The sequence below is a fragment of the Chaetodon auriga genome, chromosome 9 (genome assembly GCF_051107435.1).
Source record: "Chaetodon auriga isolate fChaAug3 chromosome 9, fChaAug3.hap1, whole genome shotgun sequence".
NCBI classification, from domain to species: Eukaryota; Metazoa; Chordata; class Actinopteri; order Chaetodontiformes; family Chaetodontidae; genus Chaetodon; species Chaetodon auriga.
This window is the reverse complement of record NC_135082.1, coordinates 20417647-20442881: the sequence shown is the minus strand read 5'-3', so window position 1 is coordinate 20442881 and position 25235 is coordinate 20417647. Positions and strand designations below refer to the sequence as shown.

The following is a 25235-nucleotide window of genomic DNA, read 5'->3' as shown; positions in this document are numbered from 1 at the left end:
TTAGGCACTTGTATCAAAATTAACACTTAATGTTGTTCCTTTTTCCAGCTGAAGGGACAGTTCAGCAACATACAGTCAGCTGCCAGGACCAAACGGCCTCGTGCCAGAGCAGGGGCCGCTTGCATGTGTCTCGTCAGTCCTTCCAGTGACAGTCTTATTTTAGTCTGACATTGTCTCAGAGAATGAGCCCCTGCTCCTCTGCGTCTGTTCCAGTCTGTTCAGGATGAACTGGCTGGTGTCAATAAATCGCTCCACACAGTTAACGAAGCACATCTCTGTCCTTGAGTCCAGCTTTGGTCCGGGTTTATCCATACATTTCTCCTGGAGACAGAGACACAACAATTCAGGCGAGGGACAACAGACGATGCAAGGTATTACCAGTAGTAGGACACATGCAGCACAAGAGCTCCTCTGTTAAAATCGGGATTAATTGACGAAGTATCCGTTACGTTACAGTAGCTCGTGGCCTTGCCCCAGCTGTGACCTCAGCACTCCGTACGTGACGCCATTACGTTACGTAAAATTTCAACTGCAAACATTCCAGATGGACGTTAAAGCTATTTTATACCCGTTTTACAGCAGTGGGCTACCTCCTCACTGGTATTATTGTGATCTAACAGACGTCTGCTTCCAGTCCAGAGTGACAAAGTGTTACCACGGACGAAACCAATGTTTTAATCCACATACTGACGCTCCGCTCTGGCGCTGACGACCCACAGCAGGCCGGCGTAGTGGTCATCCCGGTCCAGGGATATGTTAGATTTAAACGTGTGTTTCGCGAACATTTAATCGTTCTGGGCGGCCAGTGGACATCTCTAGGACCATTAAGACACCGGAACATACAACCTGCTGCTAATAAACAGGTGAAAATAACGTCGGATAACCTTGCCTGAGGAGGTATGCCTGGTGAACGTTAACTACTGTTACTGTTCTACGGCCGAATCCCAGAGTGGCTCACGGAGTTCAGGGGACACAAATGAGGCTTAAACTGGCCGTATGTTTACACGATGACATTATTATTTGACCACAGCAAATAAAACACGTATATGCAATCGTTTTGGCTAATCCAAGGCAAGCTAGCTATTAGTTACATGCAAAAAAAGAAGCAAATTGCAGAGCTGCACTGCTAGCGTAAAGCTGATCTTACCCAGCAAACCTCAGTCATTTGATGCACCAGCTGCTGAAATCTTTGCTTTTGAGACTCGATTTCGATGAACTGCTGAAGCTGGGGGTCGGCGGTGGCTCCCTGGCCTTCCATGGTTTGTTAAAATTAGGTCGTAATAGTAATATTATTCAAATTCCGAAAGCCTTATGGCTCTATAGCTGACCTTCACGTGTATGTATGGGCCACAGGAACCAGGAAGTAGTTCAACCAATCACAGAGCGCGTTCTCCTGACGGCGCTCGTCATCATATATGTCATTTTTCATAACAGCCACAGTGAATGTATGAGATGCTATTTAATTTAACAAATAAAGCTGATACCAACTCACGCAAAAACATTGTAACATTAAAAACGGTTCATACTTGATTATAATGTGGATGTTCGGACAGTCATTTTCACTTCACATGATGTTTCAGTCACTTCAGAGCCTGGCATACTTGGCTTTTATTTGTGCAATAGATACGTTCACACAAAGCTTGTTTTCACACGCAAAGGTGTCTACATTTGACAATGATTCCACATAATACACTACATAGAATACAATAAAGACAGACACAGTATGTTTTTATTCCAATAACCTTCAATAAAATCTACACATTTTAGATGCTCATCGTAGGACTGTAATTCCAATAATGTGACAGGAAGGGTGCTCTATTGACTGAGTTATGGTGAAATTCACAATACACATATTCACATTACAGAGGACTTCAGTGTGGCTGTGCAGTCCCATGCTGAAGCTGTTAACTGTTTTAATGATTGTGTTAACTTTCCAGGAACATACGGAGATGCTGCTCTGTGGCGGTCAGAGTGAACTGTTTCCGCGTGGATGCTGGTGTGGATTATTCTGAGATCTACTGGAGCTCATACAGCAAATCCTGAACAGTCAGTGCCAGCTCCTCAAAGGTGGGTCTCTCATCTGCTTTCTGGAAACAAAGAGACGCTGTGAGCTTGGTGTGCAGAAAATATTTACATATACTATCATCATTCTGTGCAAGGTGACCTCTGCTGGGGCCCACAATGCAATCCAAAATTCACTTACATCAAACCAACAGCTTGTCATAATGCTGTAGACCTTTTCATTGGCCAGCTGGGGGCGGAAGAGGCGCAGGCCCCGGGACACCTGATCCACTATTTCCGTGTTGTTTAGGCGTTCATACGGAAGTCGTCCCAAAGTGTACACCTCCCACATAAGAACCCCTATAAGTATTTAGAGAAATGTTGAATGGAGTGAAAAATAGTTATGATGCTGAATTCATGACTTGTGAAGATGCATAAACACAGATTACACTTGTATCTGACCAGACATGGAACACGCTGAACATTGTGTTCACTCACCATATGCCCATATGTCCGACTTGCTGCTGAATTTGCAGTAGAGGAGGACCTCAGGAGGAGACCAGCGAACAGGAAATTTGGAGCCTGCTGAACTTGTGTACTCATCATCCAAGACGTACCTAAAGCACAGGTGGAAGAAGTATTCAGATCCTTCACATGTGAAAATGCTCTGTACATGTAAAAGTTCTGCATTACAAAAGATGCAAGTATTATTAACTATTCAGCACAAAGTATGAAAAGTAAAAGTACTCATTATGATGAAAAAATGGGCCTGTGAGAGAGATATTATTGTATAGTATATTACTGCATTCATTAGTAAGTGGAATTTTACTACCCTGTTGGAGCTAATTTTAACTATCATATATCAATTAAAACTGTGAAATAAATGTGGGGTAGAAAAACAACAAAATTTCTCTCTAAAGTCTAGTGGGGCCATCAACTAGCATAAAACGGAAATACTCAAGTAAAGTCCCTGGAAAGTCCCTATAATTGTACTTAATGCCAGTACTTGAGTTAATGTACTGAGTTAGTTTTCAGAGTAAAGGGCTTTTGTTCTGCACCAATGCGCTTCTGTGTGTCCAAAGAGGCATGTGAAGAATTTTACCTTGATAGACCAAAATCAGTCACTTTGACAGTGCCATTGCCATCTACTAAACAGTTCCTGGCAGCCTGAGGACAAAACAAACAAAACTCTTGATTTAAGTGTAATCATTAAACATTTACTGTTATCTTCACATGGTGAATCCCAGCATATCTCAACATCACATGATCCAATGATGTATAAATGTACTGGCTGCACATGCTACAGTCTGTGTCTCTCACCAGGTCTCTGTGGATGTACTGCTTCGTCTCAAGATAGGCCATGCCCTCAGAGACGTCTTTACACATCTCTAGGAGCTGGACAGCTGTTGGGTGCTGCTTCAGGCCCTCCCTGAGGTACGTCAGCAGGCAGCCATTGGAAAGGAACTCAGTCACTATATAAATGGGTCTTTGTTTGGTGCACACGCCGTACAGCTGAACCAGGTTCTCATGGCGAAGCTTCCTGGTTTGACCAAAATGGAGAAGGAAGTCATGAGTTGGTTTTCTTCATAGAATCTATAGAAACTACACTCCCCAGTGTGACACATCAGCATTATTAGTCTCATGCAAAGAACCATCAGCAGCGGCATCTCAGTCCAAATTCAGACTCACTTAACTTACATCATGATTTTGGCTTCTTCTATGAAATCATCTTCAGACATGGAGCCCTCTTTAATCATCTTAATGGCGACGTCATGCTGGCCCTGCCACTTTCCATACTTCACCACTCCAAACTGACCAGTGCCCAGCTCCTTGATGAAGGTGAGGTTGTGGGGGTCAATCTCCCACACACCTGGAGCAAACAAGAGAGGATGGAGGAACACTTGCAGCATCCACATTAAAAGAATAGTCGAACAGCACTTCACTTTCCTGCCAACTATTAGCTGAGAAGACTGATACCACTATCATGTATATATGAAGCTGTAGCCAGCAGCACCTTAGCTTAGCATGAAGACTAGAAACAGGGGAAAGAGCTCTCTAACATGTCAGTTGATGAGTTTAAGAGGTACTGGTAAGCAGATTTTGTGACCTTTGGCCACAGTCAAGCTAACTGCTACGCTAAGCTAATCGTCTGCTGGCTGCAGCACCATATTCACCCTTCAGAATAAGGTTTTTATCAGTCTCCTCATCGAACTCCCGGCACAAGAGCATATTTCCCAAAACGTGCTGGTGCCAGTACATGCATTGTTAATACAATCTCGGATAACTGGTGGTTTAGAAATTGCGCACTCGTAGAAATTTCTAATCAGTCACCAGAGTTTATTATTAACAAGACAACAGAATGCATTCACTCTTACCATAGCCAAGCCCTGCTGTTGATGGAGGCCGTGCCCGGTTAGATACAATGTATTTCAGCCTGCTAACCATACCTAGAGAGGGAGATAACAAAACCACATTATTACCTGTAAGGTCAATTTTGATTCATAGACTTTGTTTCCATTTTTTGACATCCTGTTTGTCACTTGAGTCACTTCCTTTTTCCTGCTGCCACGACTAAATAAAACATGAAAAATGCCAAAGAATTCAAATCTGAAAATTCCTTTATGAGATATCCATATAGTCACAGCCACTGTATTGACCTGCTGCATTGTGCTGGTGGTAGTTGATGAGCTCTGGGATGGTACTGAAATTGTGCTTCTCTGCCAGGTAAAACTGGCCCTGCGAGGTGGTGCAGATGTTATAATGTCTGCAGCTTCCACCCGTTTCCCTGTGGAGAAAATAGTAAGAGTGAAGACTTAAAGTCGATTTAGTCAACAGGTTTCAACGACACAGGAACCTATCATGCATGCATGAGTAGGTTATATCTTCTCAGTTATGCCCAGTACAGTACAGTCTTAGAGGCCTGCGATGAAAAAGTTCTGCCGGCAGATTAGTCCAGGTTTTGCATGAATAATTTACATCTCTCTCCCTCTGTCGCCCACTGTTTCCGCTTTCATTACAAACAGTTCTTCTTTTGATTCGTTCACACATGACTGGAACCAGTGGATACAGTATACAAATGGTGCAGCGGTGTTTAACACCGCTGAGCTTACTCACCCGCCACCCTTACTGAACAAAGACACAGTGTATTTCCCAGCCTTGCTTGAGTCCCGTACCAAGAAGCCTCCATCTTTGTTCTGGGAAAGAACACACAAGGGTGTATTTCAGAAGTTTCAAATAAAATTTTGTCCAATTTTGACCGATTTGTAAGTGCAAAGACATGTCAAAGCTGTCCTCATGGAGTTTACCTCAGTCTTTAACAGCTTTTCTGCCTGGCTACGGTTCATATTCTTGCAATACCAGCTGTGAAAATAAAAGTGCATATTTTTTTAAATACAGTTGTTGCAGCGTTTACTGTTTCGACAGTCAAAAAGACAGCAGTGCCAATACTCACTCAAATCTTTCTAGCCCATTTTCTGCTTCCACCACATAATTACTGGGTATATATCCTTCCTTTCTGCAAAAGAAAACAAAAACACATCTTATTCATTAATACTCTACATGGACGCACACAAACACACACATGAATGAGCATCTTGGCTGGACACTGAAGTGCTGACCCACACCAGCAGCATCTCATAAACAAATTCTTGCCCCTAGAACTCTAAATGCAAATTGAACTCATTCAAATTCAGATGATGAGTATTTAAATGATTTTCTCCCGGTCATGTTATAAAATTCTTATTTATATGGCACAAAGGATCAAGTAGCCATTAAAAACACACCCATACTGAAATACATATTCAGGTCCATCTTAGTGCTGTCTCCTGCACTTTATGCACTTGTTTTAATTTATTTTAATATATGCGCTTCAAAGGCAATCAATTCATTTCCCCTTTTGCAAGCAGTGAGCTTGCAATCATTTGACTTTCGACTGCTCTTTTCCCACTGTTTTTAATGTGGATGCAGGTCTGTACATGTACATGTGGGATCTTCTCTATGTTCACACCGCAGTCGTTAGATTACGTGCATATATTGTTTTTTTAAACCCATTTAAAATGAATATATTATTGTTTCACAATCAGGCATCTTGGGTTAATTTCTTCATCTCACCCATATTTGTCTCTGGCTCTCCACCAGTTCGGATCAGACATCTCCAGGATGGTGTACTCTTCATCCCTCCGCAGCTCCAGGTCTTGGGGTGTCACGGGTGTGTAGGTGTACTCTGCTATCACGGTCATGCCTACAGAGGGGGCGGGTTGCTCAGGAGGCTGTGGAGGTAAAGGCCAACCAGGCTTGTCCTGAAACAACAAAAGTTGGTGGATGTTTTATTAATAAACTACCACAATCAGTGAATGTTATTCTGAAGGGACTGTGTGTATACCTCTGTTGGGGTAGGAGGAAGAGGTTTCCTGGATCCCCTTCGCCGAGATGGCTTAGATGTAAAGCCTATTAAGGACATCATTTAATATGTGCATGAAATTGTTAACTCATAGGCTAAACTTTACCTGTGGATTGCTGCAGATTTCAAACCAAAGGGAATCTCGTCCTCACCGTTCTTACTGTCCAGCACCTTGCAACCCATGGCTTGTTTAACTTCCTGCTGGCAGCACAGCCACACCCCATCCATCCAGGAACAAGGATGGTACTTCTGCATTAGGTCCTTGTTGAATCGCACCACTATGCACATGGGGTATGGACACACACACACACGCACAGGAACACACGCACATGCACAGGACATTTACATTGAATCTACATTTGCATATGCACCCAGCCCTTCTGCTCTGCAGACAATGCCTGATGTTAAGATATGATAATTGCATATTCTCTATTAGATACTGTGACTGACAAGACACATAAACACCGGATACACTTGTAAACGCGTGTGAATGTACTAACTTTCTTTCAGCTTCTTTATCCACTGAGCCCGAACGTCCTCGGTCTTTGCAAAGATGTACAGCGGCCCCTCATCATAAATGATCTGTAGCAAAATTGAGAAAGAAAATCAGCTGTTTGAAGGCATTATGTTGTTTTCTATCTCTTAAGTTAGTAGCTCGTGTGACAAGTGTGTAGCAAGTGTGACAAAAGCAGAAGGTGTGTGATTGTTTTCACTGCAGTTCAAGACAGACACTACTTGCTTAGGTTACTTGGTTGTTTTCTTTCATGTCAAGTGCTAGACAGACACCTTTTTTCATGCTACCTTGTCGTGTGATCTAACATGTGTGCAAAGGCAACACCTGCATAGTCACTGAAAATCCCCAGTTCATTTGAGTGTGAGAGATGGTTTCACTTCTTAACAATGGACTTTCGCATTATTAACTATTGGAGGATTGGACAGGTTTTGTCCACTCGGTGTGTCACAAAGCTCCCATGTGTTGCTTCTTGCAGCTTCTGCACGGTTTTTGACTGATGTTACAAACACTATCAAATGAGAAATATATTCCATGCGCTACAGTGACTGATATTTGGGATGAACACCAGCATAGAGGCTGGATTTCATGTTTTTGGTCCTGATTTTAGACCACAAAGACAGAAAAGTGGCTGGAATGTTCCACACTGCTGCAGCTTTGTCTGTAACCTTCATGATTGTTGCGTAAATTGACAAAAATGTTTACCTGGAATGCGTACATGCGCTCTTGCGGGGCATTGGGCTCCGGCTGGACCGTCTCCACACACTTAATCTTCTCAAGGTCAACAGATCCTCTCAAACCTTTTCGCTTCTGCTCAACAGATGGAGGAAACAGTCAGGCAACTTCAGAGAAATGTGGCTGCACAGTTCTCTTACCACCAGCAAACACGAATTTGATACAAATGCGAGACAATCGCAATGAAGGATTTCTGCAGTTCCATCTACGTACCCCTTTGTCAGGATCAAAATCATAGTAGGCTATTTTTTCCTGGGTGAGAACAAACCATCTCTCCTTGTAGTTCAAAGGGGAGGTTTTCTTCTTCTGCTGAGACCGTTTAATGAAGATTTCTTCCAGTATGTTGTCTGACATGATTCAGTCAGGAGTGATCTACATGGGAACAAGCCATAATTAGCACTTTTGTTTAACAAAATAGCAACATAACACCCGGCTCTTGTCTTTGTGGCAGGACAACACCAAACAGCATGTTTACACCTTCACTCAGGCGTTAATCGCTCAGCTGAGAGCTGTCACTGCCTCGACCATTATCACTGTGCTTAACTTAGCTATATAGGCCACTTATGTTGCACTTCACACATAATTATTCAGTGTCTTCACTTCCGTTGAAAAGTGTGTTTTCACAGAATTTAGGTTGATGTGAAGTCTTCATCTTGTCAGAGCAGTGCCACTAACACAGGTGAGAGTACATGTGGAACGAGATAAAGAGACATGCAGAGCGCGAGCACGTATCACTGTGTGATTAACTTTAGTTTGCATAAGCCCTGCTTTTACTGCCAGCAACATCCTCTGTTTCCAAAATCCCCCCCCCCCCCCCCCCCCCGTCACATCTGTTTCCCTCAGCTACTGTATCCTCATCATCATCACACCAGCTCAGTCACCCGAATGTTTTTTTTTACTGGGAAACTGTGTGAGGAGATTGTGGATAAGTGGCTTCCTAATATGAAAGTCTGGCATTATTCCTGCACCTCTTGGATTCTTTGATATGAGAAGTCGCATCAGATAAAACACAATCAGCTGCATCCAAACGTTTTTGGTGATTTTATTTCTTGTCATGTAAGTTTAGATGTTTTTGACTTGTTTGATGGGGAAAGTTCGCCCTCTCACAGTGCAGACACACACACTATTACCTGTTTTGACCTGATTTTGAATGCTACTTTTAAGACCCAGTAACTCTTACTTAATACAGTAACCCAGTTCATCGAACACATTGAAATGTATGTTGTAAGGTCTTTAGTGTAGTCAGAAACAACTTCTAAATAAATCATATGAAATAATCAAACTACAGTATCCCGACAACACAAGACTACCTTCATTTTACCTGCATTATAACCCACGTAGGCAAATTAAAAAGGCTGGCCTTTTCAGTTTATGACAGTTTATTGTGTCTTGTGTCAGGACAAAGCTCCTATAAACAGCATAACTAGATGAGAGTGGACTGGGGCAAAGGAACACCAACTTCTGTTAACGGACAAAGATAATGTTGACTAAAACATGGTGCCATTCCTAAAAGAACTACAATAGACACTCTAAATATCTTAAAACATGAGCAATATGAAACATAACTCACTTAATACTGTAGGTGAATGATTTATTCAGAATTAACTGACAGTAGAGGAAGAAAATCACCACAAATGCTGCAAATAGAAATGAAAGGTTCCTTAAAATGTTGAATAATTCAGCCTTATTTAACATCAATAGATGCACCAGTGATGGACCGGTGTGCAGACTTGAAAAGTAAGGTCGACTTCAGTTGCAACCAGCTAATGCAGAGCTAAAACTAAAATCACATCAAACCACCGCTTTTACCAAAAATCCCTCTTGACAGATATATTTCCATCCAGCAAAAACTCTGCTTTAATGTCTAAAAAAAAAAAGGACATTATTTTAAAATACAACAAAAGTACACAAAGCACTAAAGGTAGGAGGTCAAAGTGACATATTTCCAGGTGAAACATGGACTGTCAGATGCTCAAACTCACCCTCGTCACACAGCCGAATGCTCATTGTCTGTGAGTCTGTCAGATGTGTTTTGCGCTTCAGCTTTGCCTATTTTCAGCTTGCGAGCACTTCCTTCTGTCATCTGAACTGTAACGCTACCAGAAGCTTCTCTCACTCCCTGCTAACCAGGAGTGCGACATTTCTTCACACTGCGCTGACTATACCTATGGGCTTTGCTCGTGCCGTCATGAGCAGACAGCGTTGTTCCCCATTCTGTGAAACAACAGTTTATTCATTCCTCATTCGTCACCAGCTAATGTTTTCTCACATCATTAACTTGAGGTCAGTAAACTCTGCAGATAAAGACCCACGTTCCATCCCGTTTCCTTCTCTCTGATCGATTCGGGCCAGTCGACTGAAACTGTGTGTCTGTGTTTCACTGTACCATGGCTACCGAGGGGAGAATATTTTTTTGGTCTTTTATGAAGGGAGTTGACTCACCGTGGCTGACACAGACAAACTCATAGGGAAGTTGCATCAGTGTTGTACTGCAATATGAAGGGAGAAGAAACCCAGTGCCCCTGCAGCACTTCAATCTAACTTTATGCGTCTCTCAAATGCACAGTTTTCTTTCATTAGCACGTTTAAAACGTATCTTACATACATGTGATGTATGCTGTTACACACCATGTCCTGACTTACACACTTTTTTTTTTGTTGCTGGATTTGCCTGTGTTTCTGCACAGCACAACACTTTAACAGTCTGCAGAGAGAGAAGGTTTTTCTCACCTTTTAACGCGTATCTTCTCAGCTGCTTGTTTGTTCTTAACTGTTAACTTTATCTGCCATGAAATTGGGCTGTTAAAAATGCACTTGTTTCCATACACAAGGCAACTTTTCAGCAACTCAAAATCCAAAAGTAGTCAAAGGGTGTCCTTAAAATAATCATTTTAATCTCACAGAATCATCTGATCACAAGATTGCATATATTTGAATATGTTTCCACCATTTCTGACATTGGTGGCTGTCAGAGTGATGGTCAACTGATCTTAGTCGAATATCGCCGACTGTGTCACCACCTCAGTGTGTGCAAGGCTGTGCGACGTGTTAAAATTAAATGAGTTATTAACATTCATGACTGTGTCTATTAGGAGAGAACGCAAGTATTTATTTTGTTGCGTGATGTTTGCTTTGTATGACACAGCAAAGATAACCATATCATGAAAGGCGAGGTTTAACAGGAACCTGTCAAGATGCTCTCTTTCCTGACGTTTCCTGATAGATAAGTGGTCTATGCAAGAAAGTCTGTGTGTTTGTATGTGTGTGTGTTTGTGTGTGCATAAGGAAGAGACAGTGAGAGAAAAACACAGTGGTGAGGGTGTTCAGTACAAACCAGAGGGTTAGATCAAACCACACATGTTAAAGTACCACATCAATTTAAGATTGACGTGTTCCGTGGAGGTTAGTTTTCAGCGTCAAAATGAGCAAATTCTGTGATGCATAGATAGATGAAGGTAATTTTAGAGCGATGTCTGCAGTTCTAATGTGACAGTTGTGACTAATTCTCAGGATAGAAGACGTTTGTGATGTGTAGATTAAAAAAGTAACCACAAGAAACTGATTATAACCCCACCACACATCTCACTCTAGTGCTGCAACAGGGGGTGAAAAATATGCGACAAGTACAGCAGAATGCACAACAGACCATCACTGTCAACCAGGCATTCAGAGACAAGTGTTGCATTTTAGCAGTTAATATCACTGTGGGTCGACTTCTGCATTTGTAGTTTTTGTGCTGACTTCATTTAGGATTTGCATACAAATCTTCATCACAGTTCCGACTACTTCTGTCCATAGTCTTTCGGATGAAATGCGTTCATATAGCTGCTGTCATCATTTGTACTTAAGTGAACAAAAGACAAAGAATACATCTTGACCTTACAGCCTACATTCAAGGAGCTTTGTCACTTACCAAGAAACCCCAAAAAAGTTGAGCATCAGACAGACAAGTATAGATGCTGAGGCTTGAAGCAGTGGCATGAACCTTTGCCTCAGTTGTTCGCCTTCCATAAAATGTGTGTTTGCCTGTGATGCAAGAAACTTAAACCCACCCACAGAGAGGAATCGACTCCACTTACTTCCCCTTTTTCTTCCTGCTCATTTTCATATCAGGCCTCTGGACAGTTTTGGTGATAAGTGGAAGCGTGCTTAACATGAACACAGGACCATGTTTGTGTACTGCATATAGTTAAACTCATACTTTTATTTGAGAGGATTTCTTATCCAGTCTGCTGTCAATTTGCACATTTCAGGGACGACTGATGAACAAACTTCCAACTGATACCTCCTGCTGGCATAACTAAGTCTGCTCATTGTGATTCATAGAGACTTAACGTTTAGCTCTGCATTTACTGACAATTTCAGCTCTTTGGTGTTTTGGTTTTGTTGAAGTCTTTGGCCTCCTGAGGCATCCTACCGCTAGGGGGCAGACCAGCATCCAGTGCATCCAGTTCACCGCTGAGGTCTACATTACAGACTCCTTCCGGTCTACACCTTCCTCTTTTCCTCTGCATCGGGACGCAACCATGGTATGAAACTAATGCACTAATACATTTTACAGAATCAAACTCAATCCTGCCGATTAAAGATTTATTACTGCGTCTACTTGACTCTAATATGTCAACAGTCTTTTGGTACATGCTACGATGGTAGTATTGGTCATCTTGTGTGCGTTTTACGATGTTAAATGGTCATTTAGCAATCCTCTGTATGGTGAATGCTGCTACTAGTCGTACTGGCACTTCAACCGGCCCTTGTTTCAAGGAAAATTTAACTGAAATGTCAGTCAAATTAGCCTTCGTGGCAAACAACAGCTTTTTCACGTTTTGACATTGTTGCAGCTTCACGTGTTTACAAAGCCGTTTCGCTTTGAATTCACGTTATATAGCTACAATGCTAACACGTTAGCTTGCTAGCTAACGTCTGCTGCCTTTACCCTGACGTGGGCGCTGACACTTAGAATAAACAGGCTCGAAAAGTCGCTTCCATTAACGGCAAATTTCGCGGTTTGTCTACGTGACACGGTATCAACTAAGTTTGAACTTTGGACTGTCTCGGTTTGCCCCACGTACAGCCTGCCAGTGTGCCGAATTGACGCCAATATTACGCAGTTATCATTTTAAGACGTTAACAGTGACTTATTAATTTCACGGTTTTTGCTTACTGATATGATCCCCTTTCCAAATTGTCAGGGAAGCTGAGCATGAAACATTAAAGTGCTGTCAGCTACATTGCAAATCAGTTCTAACCTGATTGCTTTCGTTGTCCAGGTGAACGTCCCGAAGACCCGCAGGACCTACTGCAAAAAGTGCAAGAAGCACCAACCCCACAAAGTTACCCAGTACAAGAAGGGAAAGGATTCCCTCTATGCTCAGGGTAAGTAATCCCTTATTTACGAGTGGCTGTCTGTGGTAAATGGGCTGTATTGTAAGTACCTGAACTGTATACGTTCTGCAGGTAAGAGGAGATACGTCAGGAAGCAGTGCGGCTATGGTGGTCAGACGAAGCCCATCTTCAGAAAGAAGGTATGCTCAGTGATCCGGTGTTGTTTGACCTCAGGTGAATTATTGCAACTCTGTGAGATCAGGCTCAACCATACGCTGGCTTATTTTATTATTATTATTGTCTTTTCTAGGCTAAGACCACAAAGAAAATTGTGTTGAGGCTTGAGTGCGTGGAGGCCAACTGCAGATCCAAGAGAATGCTGGCCATCAAGAGATGCAAGCACTTCGAGTTGGGTGGTGACAAGAAGAGAAAGGTAAGTGTCGTTGATGGCGTTCGTGTTCGGCTCGGTCTGCGTGTGCATTCCCACAGCGCACTGTGTTTCATGGGTATCTTACAGGATGCTTTAATGCTCCTTGAATTATATAGTTTGATGTCGCAGGTCAAAAATCAATGCACCTCAAAATCATTTCTCAAAAATAACTATGGGCTCTACCAGTGGATGCGAGGTTTTCTGATTTTTAACTCACCCTTTTCAACAGGAAGTAATTGGGTATTTAATGTTGTGGATCTGACAACTACTCATAGAAAATAAAACCTAATTAATAATCCAGTCACATGTTGACAGACAAGTTACTTTAAAATGTTTGTCATCTTTCAACATGTTGAAATCCTGCTCACTTTACAGTAAGAGTCACAATTAGAAAACAGAGACAGAACTTGATTCTGATGCATGTTAGATTTTGGTATCTTGTGCTGAACTGGCAGTCTTTCAACAAAATATGTAAGCCATTGGGGAGTGGGCAAGTGGTTTTAACTGCACACGATTCAAGAGCTGGAAAAGCTGTGACAGTGTGCACAAAGTGGCAGGAGTGTCGATCAAAGCTGGAGTACATTCAGAAACTTTGAAGAAAGACCAAATGTTGAAGAAAGATGTCGATGAGAATGAGGACTTATCGATCATACCAGGGTTTATTGGATTGGAGGGTTTTCTTTGGTTTGGGGTGACATGCATTTCAAAAATACACCAAAACAGAAAAACATGAACAATAACATGAAATCCACTTGCAGGCCTGTTGTGCCTTTCAATGTGGAGTCATGTTGTCCCCTCCTGTGCACAGAGGAAGATTCTGATCATTTATATCGGTCCAATTACCAAAACTATGCGTGGATCTTGGCATTTTCACATTGAGTCAGTACCATAGTGACATATTAGTACAAATGCTGTAAACATCAAGAAAATCGCCCAGATTGTCAGCTTCTTTCTGGCCTGATTATGCATTTGTGTGTTTTAACCTTGCATTAATAAAATTGCTAAGTAGTTTATAGCTTTTAATCCCACTCTTGACCAGAAGTGCTTGTGAATTGATGGTCGGGGAAGGGGTCAAGTGAGAAGAGAATTTCATGGAAAATTGGGTCTTAATTCGATGTGATCCCTGTTTCACCTTCATGCTAAAATGCAAAACCAAAAACCACTAAGCCATTATCTCATGAACTCAGACAATCCTACAGAGGACTGAGGAAAAATTGGTAATTTCATTAAATTTCACAAGGATCACCTTGAGCTTGTGGTGCTCTGACAATGACCGGGATTTTTTTAAAATAATGGGATGAAAGGACAACTTGCATACTAGCGTAATTGTATAATGGCTTTTCATCATTAATTCCTCCTCACCCACCACACACCATACAGCCACACATGCTTGACTTTGCTTTTGATTTGGGGTTAAGCGAACAAATGTGAAGAAAACCTGTTCAAACTGTTCAAAAACCATCTTTATTTGAGCACAGTACAAAAGTCCCTAATTTCCTGCAGCATTTAGAGTGAAACATCATTGGCATCATTGACACATTTAGTGTTTTAACTCTTCTTGAGCATCATATTAAAGTTTTTCATCTGTTCTCTTATAGGGCCAGGTCATCCAGTTCTAAACTGTGCCCAGTTTTCTCGAGGAACCTGTCAATATTTTCAATAAATGTATTAAAACATACTTTGGAGTTTGGCCCTTCTTTCACTTCGGTTTCTGTATACTTGTCACATGTGCAAACTTCTTTTTTTCAAGGTAATTTAACCTGTTAGCAGCCTGGACAACTCAACAGTGTGCAAAAGCATTTTCCAGTGATTGATACAACATAAGCAGCAGGTGTTCTGTAATTGTCATCGTATCCAAGCTGATTCAAGCGAACTAGACTATAAAACGTTTTCCCTGTTTGAATTTAGACTTTCACAAAAGCACACCTGCTCAAGTTTTAGAAACCATTTTCCACTTAAAACAATCAACATCCTGTGAGTAAAGTGCAAAACCAGCCGGGGACTACAAAACGATGGTGTGCTTGCGTTTGACGGACGTGTCCTCCCAGCGCAGCCTGCTGTGAAGCCCCTTGAAGCGGCTGCTCGTCGGGGTGATGGTCAGTAGAGCCGTGCCTGAAGGGTTGACCGATAAAACCATTTTACTTTGTGGAGTCTGAACGCCCATTTCCTTATACTGGGGCAGGATCTGTGTGACGTTACAGTGGGGATCACAGATTTTCCAGCCAGGAGCCGCTCTGATGACAAACCCTCGGGGACCACCAATCTCTTGCTTGTTTAGCACGGCGATAGCCAGCCTGTGGTCCGACAGCGGCCGCTCCCACACCTCAAAACTGTCCACCTGTAGAGAAAGCTATGTTTTATTCTGACAGTGGACTGTAGCACTAAGCCATACACTTTCATTCAGATCACTGCCAAAAAGTGCACAGCTGTCATTCCAGGAGGTGATCGTGCTTTGTGCCACGTCTCACCCACCTTGGCAGTGAGGTATCCTTGCTTGCCCAGTGAGTCCTGGCTGATGGCGATGATGTGTCTGTTCTGCAGCAGCTCCTTGGAGCGAGGACAAATGTCCCTCAGATCGTTAGACATGAGCAGAGGGGCTGCCATGATGGCCCATAATGCCATCTGAGACTCCTGCTGGTCATGACTTAAGCCAAAGTTCCCAATCACGAGCTAGAGAAATGGACCACTGTCATAAATATGCAAATAACAAGGCAGGCTGAGCTTACAGACCGGACACGGTGCATCAACGGCCTGCTGCTGAGAAATGAGATCCTGTATAGCACAAATGTTTGTAATACTGGTCTGTTGTTTTAAACATCAACTTAACCCTTTTATGGAAGTAAATAATCCTGTTTTGATGATGCATTTAAATCTACTGGCTATATAAAAGAAAAACAGTGTAACTACAGGAGAAATTTAAAGGAATTGTTCAACATTATGGGAAATAGGAGTATTTTCTTGCAGAGTCAAATCAAGAGATTCATACCATTCATTAATCTACAGCCAGCAGCCTGTTAGCTTAGCACAAAGATAGAAAACAGGTGAAAAAGGCTGCCTGGTTCTGTCAAAAATAACAAAACACAGCTACAGGCACTTATTTGTGTAATTCATAGAAAAAATAGTTATAAAAATGACATTTTGGTTTTACGAGGGGTTAATTGGTGAACTTCAGAAGTGTTACCTTTAGACAAGCAGTTTCCAGCCTTTGTGCTAAGTTCAGACTAAGAGTGGTATGAATCTTCTCATCTGTCTCTGCAATCAAGCAAATAAGTTAATTTCGCAAAATGACTATTCCTTTAAGTGTCAGCGGACCTCCAGTTCAGAAACAAATCTGCACTCTGCAGGTTTTGAAATGCTAACCAAGCAGCTTGATGCTGGAAGGCCACTTGTTCTGTGCTCAGTTGATGGCAAAGAGAGGAGGAGGAGGAGGAGTGTAGCAGAGTACCATATCAGGGTCATTCCAGCCCCCAGGTCCAGCTGAGGGGACAATGATGTCTTGATGAGAAGCAGTCCAGTCAAGGATGGACTTGACAGAGCTCCATGAGTCGTACACGTCAGCGAAGTTGCGCCAGTGGTTACACGTCTCACGAATGGCTGCGTAGTCGGGCTGCAGGCACAGAAACGCTCTTTTATGTCGTATAACACATGATGTATGGCGTCGTTGGGCAGCGGATAATCATTCAAAGAATTATTCTTTCTATTTGCTTTTATTATGTGGATGAAATCCATAAAAATAAACTAGAGATTGATGATGTATGCTGAGATTTAAAGTAGGGCTGCAACTCACTGATTAATCTACCAATTACTTTCTCGGTTAACAGAAAAATTGTTTTGTTATTTGATTTGAAGGCACTGATTTTAAGTTGTTTGGCCAAAAGCAGCTGAATGTAATGTAACAAAGACGAGCATCAGATCCTCACATGAGAGACAGGAGAGGCTGAAACCAGAGACTGATCAGTATTTTAGCTTAAAAATGAGTTAAAGTGGAGCGAAGGCAAACGGCTTCTTCTCACCTGTTGGAAAGGCCACTCGTACAAAGGCCACTCACAGGAGTACAGGATGCTTCTTCTGGTTTTGTTCAGTGCTTTTGACATGTTCATGTAGCCTTGAACATAACAAAATCAGGCTGTTAGATTTAATAACAACTTCTCCTATTGAGTCTATGGAGGCTCTGAATGAGAGGAGAACCAAAAAATGGAACCAGCACATTGATGAAGATGTACTAAGTTGTGAACAAATCATGTTTCCATATATATGAATGGGCCTTATATGTATTAACATTTGCTTTGGGTGAGGCAGTTATCACTTATGTTGGGGTTCAGCTGGTAAAGTACTCACCTTCTCCCAGCAAGGTCCAGTCCATATAGCAGCCATCAAACTTCAGTAGATCCACATCCCAGTCAGCAAAAGTCTGAGCATCTGTCTCATAGTACCCCAGACTGCCGGGGTATCCAGCACAGGTATTTTTCCCCACATCTGCGTAGATACCCAGCTTCAGCCCCTTAGAATGGACCTCAAAACAGAAAATTACATCAGAATTAATTGACGTAGCGTTCAAGTACTGCCTGCAGGTTGTGCCATTCTACCAGTAGGTGGCGATGTCGCACAGCTAAAAACCCGACGCAGGACCCTACTCTGCCTTAGTGGGCCTAAATATACCCATTTCCTGGTGAGCATCACTTCTCAGCTGCCTGAGTGGGAATCAGCCTGTCACAGTGGCCTCAGACTCCAGAGAGCAGAGAGGATGAACGACAGCACACTCCTACACATAAGACAATACACGCCTACGTGTCTCCCCTGGCTCCAGGTGCTGAATTTTCACCGCTATGAAATCTGAGACTTGGGTTCCACATCTGCTCCTTTCCCCTTCATTATGTAAATAATTGCGGGTCGGCTCAGATGGATGTAGAATGAATATGTAATCTGACTGTGTAATCACTTTTACTTGTGGAGTGATTTAACCAGGGCCTCCCAAACTTTTTGTTTGCCAAGGATTTCAGAGCTCAGACGCATTGCACCACAGATTCTTCGACACTACACCCCATCACATGGAATCACATGTGGAGGAGTATGTGTTGAAGATGACAAGGTTTACCTTTATTTAACTGCGTTTTCTATTCATTAAGACTAGAAACCAGAATAAAAACGAGCACACATTCTTATTTTGCTGCCTCCACCTTTATGTATACAGATTTCTTGCTTTTCTTTTGTCTACCTGAACCCCTCACTCCTTGATGGAGGAATTATGGCATTAATAGTACATTCACACCCTGAGTCTCAATACCTCTTTTATACCTACTACTCACATAGTCGGCCAGATTCTTGATGCCCCCCGGGAATCTTTTGGGGTCCGCCTGCAGGCGGCCCTGGGCGTCGCGCTGGTGGGAGGGCCAGCAGTCATCAATGCAGACGTACTCGTAACCGGCCTCTTTCCAGCCCTCCTTCGCCATCACATCTGCCATCTGCATGTACAGACGCTCACTGCCAGGGCAACAGGAGGAGACAGGCGGGGCCGATGGTATCAGTTAGATGCCAGTGTTCAATGTCATGTGCAAGAGCGACATGGCAGACACAAATATGAGCTATTTTCATAAAAACGAATGCCAGAGTTTCTGTTGTTTCGTTGTCGAGCGATGTGAGACAACAGCAATTCAACTGACATTTGGGGCTGTGAACGCTTTGTTGTCCAGAGAAAAAACTGCTGTGCACATGAAGTGAAGCTTGTTGTTTGTCACGAGGGCCTAAAATAAAATGGGGCAAGGTCTTTCATTACTTCTGAAGTCCTAGCATTCAGAAAAAAAGGAGTAATTTGTAATTCTGACTACAGCTGCAATCAATACTTGGTTAATTGCTCTTGCATTGTAAGAAAATCTAGTAATTCTTTAAGCAAAGCGAGCCATGCCAACATTTCTGTCTTTTCTTCCTCATATATGACAGAAAACTAAATATCTATCTGGAGACATCACTGTGGGCTCTGAAAGCAGGCGACGGCCATTTTTGTCTACTTTTAATCAGTTACACAATGACAGAACCAGCAGATCAATTGATAATGAAAGTAATCATTAGTGCAGCCCTGATTATGACTTAACGAAGAATAATTTTGGGAAAAACTGAACTAGTAGAGTCGCCTCAAGCAGATCAGAGTGTTTTACCTGAACCTTCCCACTGAGTTAAGATGCAGTTTAATAATGCACAGTTCAAAAATGCCAAATCCAGCTTCTCACATCAGAGGACACGCTACGTTTTCTTGTTTTATATTAAACTGAATTGGATATCTTTGGGTTTTGGCAAGACTTCTAAAGCAACGGCATGAGTTTTAAGAAATATCGATGGGTGTTTTTCACGGCTTTCTGATGTTTTATAGACCAAATGATTAATCCATAAATTGAGGAAATAATCGAGCGGTTGATATGGAAGAGTACAGTTTCTTTCTGCCGGATGTAATTTCTCTTTATATTTCTCTTCTGTCAAACTTTTTTTTAATGAATCTGGTCCATCCCTGCACATTTCCATACGTCATATATTTCTTGTTCAGCTCCTCTGTTGTGTGTGCAGACTTTTACTTTGTTTGCAAAGTGAGTTTACTGCATTACACATCAATATCTCCCAGTGCCCAACCAAAGAACAATCAAACGGGGTAATTATGGGTCCTGTCATATCAAATTTCCACTGCTTTTACAATCATGTTTCTGATCAGGTTTTTTCCTTCTTTTTAATATTACATATAGTATTATTATTATTTAACATGAACATTCATATCATAGTTATAAAACAATACATACATGGAACATCAATAATCATTGAGTTTGTTTCTAATTATGAAATAAGTCATAACTCCAAATTTAGGATTTTTTTTCTTTTGTAGATTAATTACTACAAACATTTTCTTTTCTTTTCTTTTTTAATCTTCCATATTGTGCCACTTCCGGTAGATGGTAGGATCCCACGTGACTCGGTCATAACAGTGCATTTCAGAGCTTCCATATAACTGAATCACTCTTATGAGATTTAAGAACGGGCGTTTTATAAATGAGCCGTGTGACTGAGGAGGAGGAGGAGGAGGAGGAGTTGAAGTATTTCTTGCAGAAGTCAAAGGACTTGAGCGCCGCTGATATGACTGATTTCTTTGTGTTTTAGCCCAGAAGCTTGTCACACTGGGCTGGATCACTGTTGCTCTGATGTCTCTTACCTGATGCAGTTATTGGGGTCCTTGTCACAGTCGAGATTACACATGAATCTCTCCCAGTGTAACCAGCCCATTGTGGGTGTCAGCGCCAGTCCATTGTCCAGCGAGTCAGCAGCGGGACAGATGAAGGCGATGAGAGCGAAGACGAACTCCGCTCTGCGCATGTTTCCCTGCTTTTAGACTCGACACTTACCGCTCAACAAGGACAATAGGCGCCTGTGTTTGCTTGTGAGTCCGTTTCCTCGTGTGAAACACCTTCAGCCCGCCCCCTGGGTGACTGACATAAATATGGACCAGTAAAATCAAAATGCGTCTGTAACTGTCCAATGGCGTCCCGGCCAGATTCCCTTACTACAAGGGAGGCGCCGAGGTTCAGGTGAAAAGTCAGCTGACGAGACGTGACCAGGTTATGATAGTGATTTGTGATTTTCATTAACGCTGAAAGGAAAGCAACAAAACAAATTAGACTTAAACACTGTTAGAAGAATTTGGATGTTAATAATAGTATTAAGTATTAAGGTCCTCTGCTTAAGTAAAAGTACTAACACCACACGGAAAACACTCCACAACTCCTGTCAGTGTTACTACGTGTGATATTTCTGGATTAATATTACTAAATTAACGTGCATTTTGCATTTTACTGCTGCAGTGGTTTAAGGTTGAGCTAATATTAACTACTTTATATCCTGTTGGGTAGTTTAAACTACAGCAATGCATCATATTCTATAAAATCATCATATGCTTGTAGCATCGCTCTCCTCTGAGAACCACCTGTCCCTGAAAAGTCAATTTTTCATGAGCTGGTGGCAGTGTAGCATAACAACATCGGGGCAGACAGCAGGAGCTTCCTAAAGCTTAAAAACTAGCTGAACTTTTATGTAAATCATTCCAAATGCTTGTCTCTGAGGGCCCCTCGATTAGCTGTTGTAGCTACCTGCATCGGCATCTGTTTTCAGGGCAGCTTGCCATCTAACCAGACTAGCAGCCAATCTTATGCAGTAATTACAAACATTCATTATTATCTCATGTATAGAGCAATTGTAATTATCTAAATAATTCAAATCACCCCAATCAATCACATCTGGATGTACATGGTTTTCACTGGACAGCGGTGACAAAATGGAGGGAGTGAACCGCCATCTTTTGTCCAAAATAAAGTCCGGTTTTCATGTGAGATCCTCAGCTGTAAGTGAAAAACCAGGAGACACCCTGGATGTCTTTATCTAGGCTCTTTCCAACAGACGCTAAGAATGAAAGAAAAAGGCCCAATTCAGCCCAGTGTTCCCTGAGGAGCCTTGCTAATCAAAAATGCCATACACACCATCAGCAGTAATGTAGGACTGTATACGTATTGATGCTGCTTCAAGCTGTTTATTAGCTCAGGATCCAACAGGCTAATTTGTCTGGCGCAGACGTTAAATGAATTACAGATAGGCTTCTTAATTCAGCGGTAAATGGACACCCTGCTACAGAAACAAATTAATCCTGGATGCTTTTCCTCGTGAAGTTGTCAGAGATCATCTCACGCACGCAGAGAGAGGGATGAGTTTCCTACTCAGTCCGATACTTTGCCCTTTTGTTGAAATTTAAGGAGGCGGTTGGAAATAGTTTATTTGTGAATGAAATCAGCTATTTTAGTTTGTGCAGAGACACAAAAGAGTTGGACCCTTACTGCCTGAGCAGCACATGCAGCAGAAGGGCTGAGGATTTTTAGCTCATATGGGTTTTGAGTGTGGGAAGATGGCTCGATAGCACCCCTCTCAAGAGCTTCATTATTTGGCATCACCAAGGTCTTAAGACCATTGTGACCAAATTTGAGGTGGATGTGGTTTCAAGCTGCCAGGAGCAAAAGTACAGAGCATCCTGCTCCTGACAGTCTGTCATAGCAGTGAATGACTCATTGTCCCGATCTTGAGAGGAATCAAAACAAACGAGGCAGCATCCACGAGTTGGCACAACCCCAGATTATGACAATAATCCGCATCCCCAATGCTGGCTGTATGTAAAAAGGGAGCATTAATGAACACAAAACCTGACCTTTCAGCGAAATGTCAAGGGTGTCTATTTGAACCCTAAACATTATCAGAGGCTTCACCCAGGGACAGGCCTGATACGAACAATTTGTCACTTGCTATAGTTCATATCAGTGCCAGTGAGCAAAGGCTTCGAGGCTCTAAATGTCAGATTTCAATTTGACTCACCCCTCCCCCCGCTGATGGATGGACCAATCCAGCTCACTTGAATACATAGTTTTCTCTTTGTAAAAATAGGATCTCGCCCACCGTCGTGATAGAGACCCTCGTTGTTTTCTCGCAGCGCTGCATCAAAGAGCGCCGTCCCTCTATCTGTACAGTGGTTAATTGAGATTGTTGACAGATGGGCAACCCGTGCTTTCTGTCTGGCTTATGGCTCCCCAGAGCTTTGGCGCCAATCCATCATGTCCTTTTCTTCGCCACTGTCACGTAATTGAGGAGACTGTCATGGCTGACTTATGTTGGCAACTTTGTTGTGAAGTGTATGGGGATGAAATGAAAGGGAAAGCTGTTACGGTGCCAAGGAGCTCCATTATTGTATTGATCTATAGGGACAGGTGGCAGCATGAGCGGACGTCATCAGAAACTTGCGCGTCTGTAAATGCAGCAGCTAACGCTACATGGCTGACGTACCCTCAGTTTATTGTCTTGTAATTAGCTGCTTAAGTTGCTTATGTGACTGTGGCAGGGGAAGGAGCTACATGTGCTGATGTTGCTACTTTAATTAAGGTCCTGTTGCACTGACAAATGACTTTTGGCAATAAGCGTGCAGCATGACCTGTGAATTACTCTCTTAATTGATGATATCCTTCACTTTAGTTGATTTTTTTTGTTTTACATTTCTGCACTTTTCATGTAATGAGTCGATGTGGGGTCTCCATGTTGTTTTTGGGCTCGTTTGTTCAGTTTAATCCATTTGAAGCCTGAACTTTTGAGTTAAGATACAGTTTACTATAACTGTCTTTACATACACGCGTACATTTATTTTTGACATCTGCAAATGTATTTTGACAGGACTTAAAATGAGGCTTGCGGGTATCTGACGGGTCATATTGTAATTAGTTAAAATGCATTTGCAGATTTCATAAATGTCATTAAAGATAATGAAGTATTAGAAGTGTTGGGAATAGATTTTGACTAATCAGAAATCATTTCAAAATATCCATCGTGACTGTTTTTTTTTCTTTGGAGAGTTTATTTTGCAATTGGATAATTGAGAGGTAGCAAGGTAAGAGAGTGAGGATGAACGCGTGCAACAAAGGTCTGAGGTTCACATTCAAACTGGGCGTGTTACACACTTCACCACCACAAACCCCCATATAGAATTCTGATGTAATATTTAGTCAAATTTTTAATTTAAGATATCTCTAATTACATTTTGATGAGTAAGAATGAACCGTTAAGTTGCGCGATGATTCAAAACTCAGCTGTAGATATCTTTAATTAGATTCTCAGTGGTTCATTCTTACCAGTCAAACTGTAATTAGAGAGTCAGAAATGTGGTGCGCATAGCTTCACTGTGAGTACCCTCGGTCTTATCTACGCTACATTAAATCTGCCCGCCCCAGATGTCATGCTGGAAAGATTTTTTGCAGTATTTGTGTTACTGCCTATTAAAATGCTCACAGCTGGGAAGCATGTAGTGCAATGAGAGACTCCTCAGTTCTTTGTGAATGAGGTAAAATCTGTGCTGACACACTGAAGGGGACCAACAGTCAAGCTGGATGTTCTGCATTCCAACAGAGTAAGATGGTTTCCACTCGTTATGCTGCTCCGTCTGCCTCCGATGAATTATTTGATACTGCATTTAAAGCACATCGACGCACGTAAACAGGCAGGATATTAATTTGCTTTCAAACATAGAAATTGTCTTCACTTTAGTTCCTGCTTCTCTGCAGCTCCCCTGCAGATGTTTAGACGGTGTGCAGCGTCTTTTTATCAATAAACCTTCATAATAAATTATTCACCAAATGCATTATTCACCACCTTATAGCTAAAGGGTTTAATCAAAAAAAGCACCCCTGTTGCTCCTGTTTGTTCTTTTCAAATGTATTTACCATTTAAGCCGAGTGAGAATAAAAAGAAGCTCATATCTTCTGTCCTCGAGCCTGCGTCGAACATTTGTCACATTCCTGTCCTGGAAATGCCTAATTATGATTTCACTCTCTTGCCAATGTGAGGATGGTGTTCAATAATAGTCTTCTCGTGATTACATCTGAAATATTATTACTAATGATCTGAGGAGCAGCTACCCCAGCAGAGAGAGTACGGAGCCTCAGCAGAGGGTACTACAGAATATATTTTGAGGAAATCAATTTTAATAGTGTAATCAATACATGAGTCAGTTTGTAGTCTTTAAAAAGTCAGGGAGTACACAAAGACTGACCTTCACTCTGGCTGCTGCTACAAAAGCAGCCTGGACCTGCCAGGACTAATCCCGCCTTGGAGGACACCTGATGGTGCACGCTCTCTCCAACAATTAGACCGAGCCGTGCGTTGTGTGCGATAGCTGGTAAACAAAGTGCATTGGAAAATCAATAAGAAGCAAAAAGAGGCAGAAACATATCTGATAGAACCAGTGATGTCTTCAGCTCAGTATGCAGGACATTTCCTAA

General features: G+C 42.1%; 4 protein-coding genes across 5 annotated transcripts; 1 reads left to right on the top strand and 3 right to left on the bottom strand.

The window, feature by feature from the left end:
- Window positions 1-9: 9 nt before the first annotated feature.
- timm8a (translocase of inner mitochondrial membrane 8 homolog A (yeast)) lies at window positions 10-1345 on the bottom strand. Its single transcript, XM_076739588.1, has 2 exons — window positions 1148-1345; window positions 10-321 (listed from the first exon to the last, which is right to left on the bottom strand). Exons 1-2 carry the CDS (start codon window positions 1256-1258, stop codon window positions 160-162), a joined length of 273 nt encoding a protein of 90 aa, XP_076595703.1. The 5' UTR covers window positions 1259-1345; the 3' UTR covers window positions 10-159.
- A 614-nt stretch (window positions 1346-1959) lies between these two features.
- btk (Bruton agammaglobulinemia tyrosine kinase) lies at window positions 1960-11670 on the bottom strand. Of its 2 annotated transcripts, none has more exons than XM_076739578.1 (18): window positions 11560-11670; window positions 7860-8018; window positions 7617-7721; window positions 6901-6982; window positions 6553-6678; window positions 6383-6447; window positions 6112-6299; window positions 5453-5515; window positions 5307-5361; window positions 5116-5195; window positions 4659-4786; window positions 4377-4448; window positions 3700-3871; window positions 3322-3541; window positions 3104-3168; window positions 2500-2618; window positions 2204-2361; window positions 1960-2087 (listed from the first exon to the last, which is right to left on the bottom strand). In XM_076739578.1, the coding sequence occupies exons 2-18, from the start codon at window positions 7998-8000 to the stop codon at window positions 2016-2018; spliced, it is 1911 nt and encodes a 636-aa protein (XP_076595693.1). In that variant the 5' UTR covers window positions 8001-8018; window positions 11560-11670; the 3' UTR covers window positions 1960-2015. The 2 variants fall into 2 exon arrangements, with proteins under 2 accessions (XP_076595693.1, XP_076595694.1); XM_076739579.1 differs by lacking the exon at window positions 11560-11670 and adding an exon at window positions 9629-9693.
- A 387-nt stretch (window positions 11671-12057) lies between these two features.
- rpl36a (ribosomal protein L36A) lies at window positions 12058-15079 on the top strand. Its single transcript, XM_076739587.1, has 5 exons — window positions 12058-12175; window positions 12917-13022; window positions 13104-13171; window positions 13282-13404; window positions 15000-15079. Exons 1-5 carry the CDS (start codon window positions 12173-12175, stop codon window positions 15018-15020), a joined length of 321 nt encoding a protein of 106 aa, XP_076595702.1. The 5' UTR covers window positions 12058-12172; the 3' UTR covers window positions 15021-15079.
- On the bottom strand, window positions 15069-20811 carry gla (galactosidase, alpha). The gene is made up of 7 exons (XM_076739582.1): window positions 20591-20811; window positions 18708-18882; window positions 17740-17914; window positions 17415-17506; window positions 16847-17008; window positions 15874-16071; window positions 15069-15739 (listed from the first exon to the last, which is right to left on the bottom strand). Exons 1-7 carry the CDS (start codon window positions 20749-20751, stop codon window positions 15404-15406), a joined length of 1299 nt encoding a protein of 432 aa, XP_076595697.1. The 5' UTR covers window positions 20752-20811; the 3' UTR covers window positions 15069-15403.
- Window positions 20812-25235: the final 4424 nt, after the last annotated feature.